The sequence below is a fragment of the Tupaia chinensis genome, unplaced genomic scaffold (assembly GCF_000334495.1).
Source record: "Tupaia chinensis unplaced genomic scaffold, TupChi_1.0 Scaffold000438_1, whole genome shotgun sequence".
In the NCBI taxonomy this organism is placed as follows: Eukaryota; Metazoa; Chordata; class Mammalia; order Scandentia; family Tupaiidae; genus Tupaia; species Tupaia belangeri.
Genome location: NW_006159943.1, coordinates 187,854 through 199,498, shown reverse-complemented (window position 1 = coordinate 199,498; position 11,645 = coordinate 187,854). Strand labels below are relative to the sequence as shown.

The window sequence follows — 11,645 nt, the reverse complement described above, 5'->3', positions numbered from 1 at the left end:
CTTTTTTTTTTTTGTAGAGATTTTTGCTATAGGGCACGTACGCTCGCCGGAAAGACCGAGAGAGACAGAGAGAAATCACCCCCCAGGGGGGATGGCCACGCTGCAATCCCTTCTCCTCCATTCTCGTCTCGGGATCTTGGCCACGCACACGCACCCGGCGTGAGTTTAAGTCTCCGGGTCCAGAGATCGAACCGTGGTCAACTACGTGGGAATTCTGCGACATAGCCATTGCGCTAACTGCTGGCCCCTCAAAAAGAAGAAATTATTTAAATGACCTTTGCAAAGAATCACCTCCCTTTTTCTAAACTGGTGAGTCGCGAAATGGGCAAAAGACCAGGACAGACCTCTTCCCCAGCCAGTAGCTGAGACTCCACACAAACGTAGACGAATTCCGAGAAAAACCTGTTTGAGTCTCTGACTCAAGCATATTGTCTTCCAGGCTACCAACCTGCCCACAACAAAGATGGATCCTTCATTCCCCTGACTCCGCCTTCGAATTAGACTCAGCAGCCATCTTCCTTAAGGGCACGGCGCAGGCCGGAATCACACCCTACCTGCCTCAGGAACGCCCGACGCCTTTAAATCACCGAGAGTCCAATCGGAATCGACATTTTCGCAAGACCCGCTGTGCCTCGCGACCGGAAGAGGCTGTGCGTAAAGGCGTTGGGGGCGGAAGTGACGGGAAGGTAGTAGTGGGGTAGTTGGCGGGTGGTTGAGTAGGACCGGTCGCCATGTCCGCGGGGAGCGCGACACATCCTGGAGCTGGCGGGTAAGGCTTCGGGGACGAGGGCCTGGGAGCGAGCGCGGGGCCGGAGCGGCGGAGGGGGCGCGGGAAGCTGCGTGCGGGTGGCGGGGTGCTTAAATGGGGAGCGAACGTGTGGGAGGGCCGGACTTCTGGGGTGAGGGATGTCCAACAGGCCTGGCGCCCCCCAAAAGGGTCGGCGGGGACCCGCGGGGGGGGGGGAGGGAAGTGGGGAGCTTTGAAGGCCGAGCCAAGGAAGGCGAAAACGAGGGCTTGCGGGTCCGAGCGGACTCTTTGGGTAGGGATGATGGGGCAGAAGAGAAGTAGATTTCGGTAGAGGGTCGAGAGGTGGAGACGGGGAAATAATAGCCCTTATTGTCTGTTTAGGGAGAGTTGGGCGTTTCAGACCTGGCAGGAGCTTTGGCTATGTCAGTGGGACTTGATAGAAGGGGAAATGGTGTGCGAAAGCCCTGGCAAGGCAAGAAGAATATGAACGAAAGCCTTGGGGCCTAATACTTTGCTTCTACCTGTAGACGCCGCAGCAAATGGGACCAACCCGCTCCAGCCCCCCTACTCTTCCTCCCGCCGGCTCCCCCAGGTGCCGAGGTCACTAGCAGTGGGGGAAGCCCTGGGAGCTCCACAGCTGCTCCCTCAGGGGCCTTGGATGCGGCCGCCGCTGTGGCTGCCAAGATCAATGCCATGCTCATGGCCAAAGGGAAGCTGAAGCCAACTCAGAATGCTGCCGAGAAGGTATTCAGAGGGGAAGGGGCTCCGCTAGTTGCAGTTTTAACAGTCGTTTTGTAATTCTGTGTCATTAAAGCCATTCATGTTGATGAAGGACAGAGTGGGTATAGTCTCTTAAAACAGCTTTTATTAATGGTTTTGGAATGTTGCAGATGACTTTTTTTTCCTTATTTAATTTTATTATTATTTTTTACATTTTCTTCCACCTTTTATTGATTCACAAAATACCTTAAACTAAGACTATGGACGAAGCTAGAGTCTAGTTACAAGTGCACTGTAATTTTCTTCTGAAACATTTTAAATTAATTAATTAATTTACATTCATTCCCTGAGTATTGTCACATCATATAAAATGTGATTTCCTATCCAAAATATACTACATAGTGGTTGATTCATACATGTTGTCATTAATTTTCTATTTCTAGTTTCTTATACATACTTGTGTGTGTGTGTGTGTGTATATATATATATATATAACCCCTATTCCTCACACTCTGCCATTTCCCACCCTTCTCCCCCACTATCTCAGGTGTCTACAGTTGTTTTCCATTCCTTTTCCCCTCACATTTTATTTTATTGATTTACAAAATTTATTAAGTAATCTGACTTTCAATAGCAAGTTTAGCTGGTATGTACATATCTGTAAATACATGTCTGACTTTAGTCTTGAATCTCTGAGTAGCATGAATATACTATAAGGTAGCACCTAGCTGATGCTATAAAGCTTACTAGGGTCATTAAATAGGTATTTTTCTAATATATTTTTTAATTTCAAGAAAAGCAGTTTTTGCTTTAATAAATCAAAGAAATGCTAAGGAACCTTAGTTAAAACTTAAAGCCAGGAAAGAGGTTAGGATTCTGTTCAAGCAGCTCAGGACAGGACAAAAATCCTTAAAACTGGAATACAAAACCTAGAAGAAAATCAGCAATGTTTTAGTCAAAAGTCTTAAAATGCTATTTCACCAGTTCAGTCTCATGTACTTAATCTATCTTCTGTTGTGGTCCGATCTTCCCGATTGAATTCTGGGGTATAATAGTCAACTCCAGATGTGTCTCTGATTAAGCTGGCCATTTTCTTAGTTTTCGAACTCTCATTTCCATGCGTCTGTGTTTAATCTTCCTGGTAGAGCACTCCCTTGAGAACTTCTTGGAGGTCTGGTCTGGTGTTGGTAAATTCTTTCAGGTTTTGTTTATCTGAAAATATTCTCTTTTCTTCCCATGTGAAGGATAATCTTGCCGGCTACAGTATTCTAGTTGAAATTGCTGTTCCCTTAACACTTTGAATATATTTTCCCATTTTTTTCCTTGCTCGCATTCTGATGAGAGGCCCACTGTTAGCCTGATGGGGTATTGTTTGTAGGTAACTTGCCGTATCTCTTTTGCCAATCTTAGTATCTTGTCTTTGTCTGTGGTTTTAGTTCATCTGTCTATAATATGTCTTAGAGAAGATCATCTTGGGTTGATTCTATTTGGGGTCCTTTTTATTTCTTGGGACTTGATCTTTGAGTGTCTCTCTAGGTTTGGAAAATTTTCTTGCAGGATTTCATGGAATAGATTATCAATGCCCTTATGAGTCTCTTCGCCTTCTGGGATACCAGTGATCTGGATATTTGGATGTTTGATGGTATCTAGTATTTCTCGTATATTATTCTCATTTTGGGAGAGCAATTTTCTCAGTCTTCGTGGTGGGTTTTTCTAGGCCAGTGATCTATCTTCTACATCTGAGATTCTATTTTCTGTTTGATCTAGTCTGCTTTTAATATTTTCAAGGGAGATTTTTTAAAGATTTATTTATTTATTTATTTCCATTTGTTATTGTTATTTTTTTTTTCTTTATTTGACAAGAGAGAGAGGGAGAGGGAGAGAAAGTGAGAAAGCAAGCCATCAGGTCCAGGACTTGAACCATGGTTGGCCATGTGGGAATCCAGTGCCCTTATCCACCACACCACCTGCTGGCCCCTCAAGGGAGATTTTGACTTCCTGTATCATAGCCTTCATCTCTAACAGGTCCATTTGATTCTTTTTTAGAGTGTGTATTTCCTCTTTTAGATCTTACAAGAATTTCCTCACCTCCTGGAACTGTCAGCTCCTTTCTCCTGCCTCTTCTGCAGTTCATTGTCTCTCTTCTCTCCCATCTCTGTTAGCTTTGTCACCATGAATATTCTAAATTCTTTATCAGATATTTCCATAAGTTTCCTTGTACTATCTAAGTATGAAGAGGTGTTATTCTTTTCCCTTAGAGGAGAGGTATTGTCTTGCTTTCCCATATTTCTTGTGATCCTGCAATGATTTCTAGTCATCTGATGGATGGTGCGTTTCTTCCTAATTCTTGAAGTTCATGAGTGTTCAGAGGCGAGCAGGTGTTGATCTGCAATCTTTGTTCTGTTCTGTTTTCACTCTTTGTGCATCAGATTCAAGGTGAAGAGAGGAGTATTCTGACCCTAATCATATTCAGATATTTGGAAACTGTTCACTTGGACCTGTCTAGACACTTAGTGCATAGAGGCTGATCAGAGAATGAAAAAGATAAAGAAAAAAGGAAAAGAATTAAGAAGAGGAAAGAAGAAGAAAAAAAAATGAAAAAGAAGAAAAAAGAGGATTAAAAACCCATAAGATTATAATTTTAAAATGCAAAAATGAAAACTGCGCGGCACACATATTTCACAGCTGAATTATGGTATCCATCTCAGGATAGGCCTGGCTTGGGTTGTGCCTTTCCTAAATGAAGTGAGGGAAGGCACCAATTAACACAATAAAGGAGAGGCTTGAGAGTCCAGAGAATACTTTACCTTTAAAAAAAAAGTTGTTTTTTTTATTGGTTTTTTTTAAATTCAAAGTCACAAGGAGACACAGCAAGAAAAGTGGGAAGACACAGAGCTATCACTGTCCTCTAGAAATGAGTCTGGAGGGGGAAGTCTCAGCAGAAAATTTTCATTTTTGGTCATGAAACCAATATTTCTCAGCTGGAGTATGGTATCCATCTCAGGGTAGGCCTGGCTTGGGTTGTGCCTTTCCTAAATGAAGTGAGGGAAGGCACCAATTAACACAATAAAGGAGAGGCTTGAGAGTCCAGAGAATACTTTACCTTTAAAAAAAAAGTTGTTTTTTTTATTGGTTTTTTTAAAATTCAAAGTCACAAGGAGACACAGCAAGACAGAGAGAGACAGAAATGGAGAGGAAGAGACACAGAGCTATCCCTACCCACTAGAAATGAGTCTAGAGGGGGAAGTCTCAGCAGAAAATCTTCATTTTTGGTCAAGGAAATCACTATTTCACAGCTGTAGTACAATATCCATCTCAGGATAACGTAGATGATGTTTTTAAAAATAATGCATTTAACAAGGCAGTTCAAATTAGGCAATGGTATTTAAGGACCCCAATAACTTGTTTTGGTCCATGTTCACATAGTTTGGTTTAAGTTCTTTTTTTTTTTTTTTTTTTTTTTAAGAATAATTTACTTTTATTTTATCATTCATTTATTTTAATTTGATGAGAGAGAAAGCCACCAGAAAGTCTGGGGCTCGAACCCTGGTTGGGCATGTGGGTGTGTCCAGTGCCTTCGTCATTGTGCCACCTGCTGGCTCCCCAATAGTTTGGTTTAAGTTCTAATCATATACTTCTTTTTATTTATTTATTTATTGGAGAGGTTTTTGCTATAGGGCATGTGCGTTCGCCAGACAGACGGAAAGAGAGAGACAGAAAGTGAGAAATCCCTCTCCCCGGGGGGGAGATGGCCACGCCGCAATCCCTTCTCCATTCTCCTCTCGGGATCTTGGGCACACATGCACGCACCCACATGCACCCAGCACGAGTTTAAGCCACCAGGTCAGGAACTCGAACCGTGGTCGACTATGTGGGAGTCCAGTGACATAACCATTACGCTAACTGCTGGTCCCATCATTAATTTATTTTTTAATTTGACCAGAGAGAGACAGAGATTGAGAGTGAGAGAGAGAGGAAGTGAGAAAACAAGCCACCAGATTCAGGACTCGAACCCCAGTCGGCCATGTGGGAGTGTTCAGCGCCTTAACCACCACACCATCTACTGGTCCCCAAATTAAATAAATTTTTGAAAAATAAAAAAGATATTGACAAAGATGAAATATTCTCTGCATATTTAGATTCTTAATGCTTTGGAGAGGCTTTTTTGCTATAGGGCACATGCATTTGCTGGAAAGACAGAGAGACAAAACCTCTCCCCCCCAAAAAAAATGATGAAGAATAATGGGATGATTAACTACTTAACAATTTAGGACCTTTTTAGAAGATTACAAGGGTCAGATTAGTTGAATTTGATGTCGTGACTGTAGAGGTGGCACAAAGTTAACTTCCTATGGCATAAAAGGTGTACGGGTCAAACACGTTCTCTGCCCTCCACATTTACGGGACATACAGCCAGGTAATTGAGCCATAAAGCACCAGAACCTAGCCCTTTAATTTTCCTCTTGGAGGTTATAGCTCCTAGTCTATAAAGTTTCCACAGTCACATGCCCATAAACAGGTACATAGGGCCAAGGTTACGGGGAGGTCGAGTAAATTGACTGTACTTGGTGGGGTTTAGTGAGGTTTTGTTGGCTTGTTACTGTATTTATGAAGAAGCACCTAAATGTGTTTGCAGGCGGGGAAAGGAAAGAAGGTGGTAGGTCTTGGGAAGGAATGGTTGTAAATTGCACAACTAAAAGATTATTTTATCATAAGCTTTTTAATCTAATTTTCTTTTTTTCTTTTCTTTTTTTTTTTTTTTTGTAGCTTCAGGCCCCTGGCAAAGGCCTAACAAGCAGTAAAAGCAAGGATGACCTGGTGGTGGCTGAAGTAGAAATCAACGATGTGCCTCTCACGTGTCGGAACTTGCTGACTCGAGGACAGACTCAAGACGAGGTGTGGCGGGGTTGTCTCTTGGGGAAGGTGGTGGGTGGATTCAGAAAAGGAAGGCCTCTAGACAGTCAGAGGCCACTCATCTATTAGTCGGGTTGGATCGTGGAATGCAAAGCTGGGATTAGATTTAACGTGAGAGGAATGTAAAACAGATCTCTATCTGAATTCTTTGGGTTGGTGTGAGTTAAGAAACCATGGAATCAAGTTTTAGAGATAGGACCAGCAGGTAGCATGGTAGTTGGGGGCTAGACTCCCACATGGCTGATTGTGTTTCGAGTCCTGGACCTGGTGGCTTGCTTTCTCACTTTCCCTCGATTTTGCTTGCTCACGCTCCCTCGCTCTTTGATGAGCACGTGTGGCCCACAGCAAGTTTTTTGTTTTTGTTTTTTAAAGAAGGGGTTTTGCTATAGGGCACATGCATTTGCCAGAGAGATAGAAATCAAGAAATCACCTCCCAGGGGGCATGGCCATACCGAAATCCCTTTTCTTGCTTCCAGTCTTCTCTCGGAATTTTGGGCACATATGCACACATACCTGGCATGAGTTTTAAGCCAGTGGGTTCAAGGGTCGACTATGTGGGAGTCTAGTGGCATAACCAGTGTGGCATTTGCTGGTATCCCTATAACAAGTTTTTTTTTTTTTTTTTTTTTTTTACTAAAAAAACCACCACCTATATTATTCTTATATAATACCCCAAAACCACTGTTGGCAAAACTGAAAATGGTGCTGAGTTGCAACCAGCAAGAATAGAATGAAATGAAGGTAGTTCCAAAAATGCCTTGTTCATGGGCAGCCTCTGAATAAGCTTATGTTATCACCTATTAAAATACGTATACGGAGGTGACAAAACTCACTGAAGCGTTTTTTGGGGTTTTTTTTGCATACTTGTTGAGCGCACACGCCCTATAGCGAAACCACCCCCCCCAAAAAAAGAATAAATAAAATAAATAATTATTTTAAAAAATTGTATTAGGAATAGAGAATGCATTTTTACTTTCTGTAGTAGAATGAATAGGTGGAACAAAATTTACTATGCTGTCACTGAAAGCAGTTACCATGCCATCTTTTATGGGGGGGGTTTTATTATAGGGCGCGTGCACTCACCAGAAAGACAGAGAGACCGAAAGCGAGAAATCACCCCCCCAGGGGGGATAGCCACGCCACAGTCCCTTCTGCATTCTCCTCTCAGGATCTCGGGCAAGCACGCACACGTGCCCCGCATGAGTTTAAGCCACCGGGTCCAGGGCTCGAACCACAGTCGGCTACATCGGAGTCCAGCAACATAGCCATTACAGCAACTACTGGTCCCTTCATGCCATCTTTTTAATAGGTTATTTCCTTTTTCAGATCAGCCGACTTAGTGGAGCTGCAGTATCAACTCGAGGAAGGTTCATGACAACTGAGGAGAAGGCCAAAGTAGGACCAGGGTGCGTATGTGTGTATGCCCACCCTCAAGTGCCGGAAAGGGCTGAGTTTATGACTCATGGAATCTTCATTTGTAGGTGACGTGTAGGCCATGTACGAGCACTACAATGCTTGCAGCTGTTTCTTTTATAATTTTGTTCTAGAAGGATACAAATTATAAGAAAGTATAAAAGAAGATAATGATGATTATTTATTTATTATTTTATTTATTCATTCTTTTTTTTTTTTTTTTTAATTTTACCAGAGATAGACAGAGGTTGAGAAAGAGAGGAAGCGAGAAAGCAAGCCACCAGATTCAGGACTTGAACCCTGGTCGGCCATGTGGGAGTGTCCAGCGCCTTAACCACCACACCACCTGCTGGTCCCCTGTTTTTTTGTTGTTGTTGTTGTTGAGAGTTTTTTGCTATAGGGCACATGTGCTTGCCAGACAGAGAGAGACAGAAAGTGAGAAATCACCCCCCAGGGGATGGCCACACCACAATCCCTTCTCCATTCTCCACTCGAGATCTTGGGCACACACACATGCGCTCCTGGCTTGAGTTTAAGCCACTGGGTCTGGGACTCGAACCGTGGTTGGCTCCATGGGAGTCCAGCAACATAGCCATTATGCTAACTGCTGGTCCTGATAATGATTATTATTTAACATATATACTTTTCTAAACTTTTGCTTATGGAAATAGTTCCCCCAACAAATGGGTTAATATTTTTGTATAAACTTTCTTTTAAAAAATAAAAAATTGGACCCAACAGTTGGCGTCGTGGCCAATGCACTGGGTTCCCACATGGCCCATTGCGGTTCAAATCCTGGACCCTGGTGCTTGAAATCACGTTGGGGACATGGAGGAGAATGTATCGTGGCATGACCACTCTCCTTGAGGGGTGAATTTCTCACTTTCCCTCTTTGTCTTTCTCCAGTAACCGCATTCCTCCTGTGGAGTAAACAAACAAGCAAAAAAAAACTTGTTGCCTATGTGATGATTGCAGCTTATGTGCTTAAATATTTACTGTCATTCTAGTTTTTTTTTTTTTTTTTTTTTTAAGAATTATTTAACTTAGATTTATTTAAATTTGACCAGAGAGGGACAGAGAGAGAGAGAGGAAGAGAGAAAGCAAGCTGCCAGGCTGGGACTTGAATATGGTCAGCCACGTGGGAGTCCAGAGCTCTTAACTACCACGCCATCTGCCGGCCTCTAGTTTCTTTTAAATTTTTCAATGTCTGTTCTTCTTTCTCTTCGTTGTTGGTTAGCAGATACTTAAGAAATGTAGCATTTTTGGGACCAGCAGGTGGTGTGGCAGTTAAGGTGCTAGATTCCCACGTGGTGGACTACAGTTTGCATCCCAGGCCTGGCAGCTTGCTTTCTCTTTCTCTCTGTTTCTCTTTCTCTCTGTTTTTCTCTTGTGAGTGCATGAACCCTGTAGCAAACTAAAAAAAAAAAGAAGATAAATAAAATTTAATAACTTTTAAAAAATGCAGCATTTTTAAAAGAATTACATAATTGTATTCTTTTGTTTTTAAAGAATTATTTTATTTTTTATTTATATTCAACTTTATTTATTGTAATTTTTTTTTAAATTTGACCAGAGAGAGAAGGAACGTGAGAAAAAAAGCCACCAGGTCCAGGATACGAACTGTGGTCAGCCATGTGGGAGTCAAGCACTCTCAACCACCATGCCACCTGCCAGGCCTGTCACTTGTTTCTTTCTTCCTTCCTTCCTTCCTTTCTATTTTTGGACAGATTCTCACTGTGTCACAATTCTCGTGCCCTGCTTTCCAGTTAGTGGGATTACACATGTGCACAGTGGAACCCAGTGGGTTCAGGCTGGGCTAGGATCTAAGCCCAGGTCTCTCCCAGGACTTCCAGCCGCTGAATAGTGGTGTTCCCTGTGCAGCAGCATGGCCACTTTTTATTCACTGTGTGGAGATGTTGATCACTTTATAATCTAAACCTAAGCCACCTTTGAATTATTTATTTAAATGTTATTTATTATATTTTTATTTGACCAGAGAAAGAGGGCGAGAGAAAGTGAGAAAGCAAATCTCCAGGTCCAGGACTTGAACCACCGTTGGCCATGTGGAGTCCTGCACCTCAACCACAACACCACCTGCTAGCCCTAACCTAAGTCTTCTTTATATTTAGATTTTTTTATTTTTTAAGAGATATTTTTGCTGTGGCTTATGTGCATGCACCAGAGAGACCGAGAGACAGAAAGTAGGAAATCTCCCCCCACCCACCCCGAGGATGGCCATGCCATAATCCCTTCTCCATTCTCCCTTTGAGATTTTGGGCAGACACTCATACGTGCCCAGTGTGAATTTGAAGCTACTGGGTCCAAAACTCGAACCACAGTTGACTTACATGGGAGTCCAGTGACATAACCATTACACCATCTGCTGTTTCTGCATTTAGAATGCATTTAGAATTTAAAAGAGTCTTGTGAGTTGGTTTGAGCGTCCTTTTTTTTGGGGGGGGGGGAGTTGGGAGAGGTCTGTGCTATAGGGAATATGCAGTCGCCAGAAAGAGACAGAGAGAAAACGAGACATCACCCCTCTGGGGGGATGGCCACACTATAATCCCTTGGAATCTCCTCCATTCTCCTCAGGATCTTGGGCACGCACACACACTTGCCCAGCGTGAGTTTAAGCCACTGGGTCCGGGACTCGAACTGTGGTCACCTACATGGGAGTCCAGTGACATAGCCATTATGCCATCTGCTGGTCCTGGTGTGAGCGTTTTAAGAACGTTTATTGGGGGCTGAGTTCTCGTAATCTGTCCCTCTGGCAAGCCTCTGTGCCCTGTAGCAAAAATCTTTTTTTTTTTTTTTTAAATAAAAAAGTGTATCTCTGCCCAACCTGTGATGCATTCGGTAAGAAGTTGACCTGTGGTGCTGGAATCCTCATGACCAAGCCTGGATTTGGATTCCTATTTCCAGGCCAGCCTGGAAACACTCTGGGCACTCTGTTGGCAAGATCCTGAGGAGGGAAGGTGGATGTGCAATGGGACCCTGCTGAGGGTGCGCCTCTCTCTCTCTCTCTCATGTGCTCTCTATCGTAAATAAAATAAAATAACCTTTGACAAAAAAGTTTATATGCCACTAACGCTCTTGGATCTATTAATGTGGGTACCAAGGCCACGTTTGTCTACAACCTATTAGGCAACCAGCAAAAAGGAATTCTGCCCTTGGACATTGAGTTATCTCAGTGGATTGAATAACTGGTAATGAGCCTCTGAGGATAGACTTGGTCTCTACCTGGGTCAGTTAATTTCTTTCTTTTTTTTTTTTTTTTTTCTTTTTATGAAGAGGTTTTTGCTATAGGGAGTGTGCGCTCGCCAGAAATACAGAGAGACAGAAAGCAAGAAATTACCCCCCGGGGGGATGGCCACGCCGCAGTCCCTTCTCCATTCTCCTCTTGGGACCTTGGGCACGCACGCACATGCGCACGGTGTGAGTTTAAGCCACTGGGGCCAGTACTCAAACCGTCGTTGACCACGTGAGAGTCCAGCGACATAGTCATTACAGTTAACTGTTGGTCCCCAGCCCCCTTTTTTTAAGAATTATTTATTTAATTTCCTTTCTTCTTTTTTTTTAAATTTGACCAGAGAGAGAGGGAAAGTGAGCGAACAAGCCACCAGGTCCAGGGCTTGAACTGTGGTCGACCATGTCGGAGTGCCCAGTGCTTTAGCCACGACACCACCTGCTGGCCCAAAGAGTGAATTATAATTTCTTTTTCCTTTTAATTACACTATTTTACTTATTTATTTTAATTTGTCCAAAGAGGGACAGAGAGAGAGAGAGAGAGAGAGAGAAAGCAAGCCGCCAGGTCCGGGATTCGAACTGCAGTTGACCATGTGAGAATCCA

The 11,645-nt window shown here is 43.1% G+C and overlaps 1 protein-coding gene across 2 annotated transcripts in view; it reads left to right on the top strand.

Moving 5' to 3' along the window:
- Positions 1 to 650: 650 nt before the first annotated feature.
- KHDC4 (KH domain containing 4, pre-mRNA splicing factor) overlaps positions 651 to 11,645 on the top strand; it is a 28,813-nt gene continuing 17,818 nt past the window's right edge. Inside the window, exons 1-4 of one of the 2 annotated variants that reach the window (XM_006155162.3) lie at positions 651 to 769; positions 1,276 to 1,492; positions 6,236 to 6,364; positions 7,709 to 7,788. In XM_006155162.3, coding sequence (XP_006155224.1) covers positions 732 to 769; positions 1,276 to 1,492; positions 6,236 to 6,364; positions 7,709 to 7,788 — 464 coding nt within the window. In that variant the 5' untranslated portion in view covers positions 651 to 731. The remainder of the gene's footprint in view (positions 770 to 1,275; positions 1,493 to 6,235; positions 6,365 to 7,708; positions 7,789 to 11,645) is intronic. The other variant, XM_006155161.3, reaches the window with a different exon arrangement.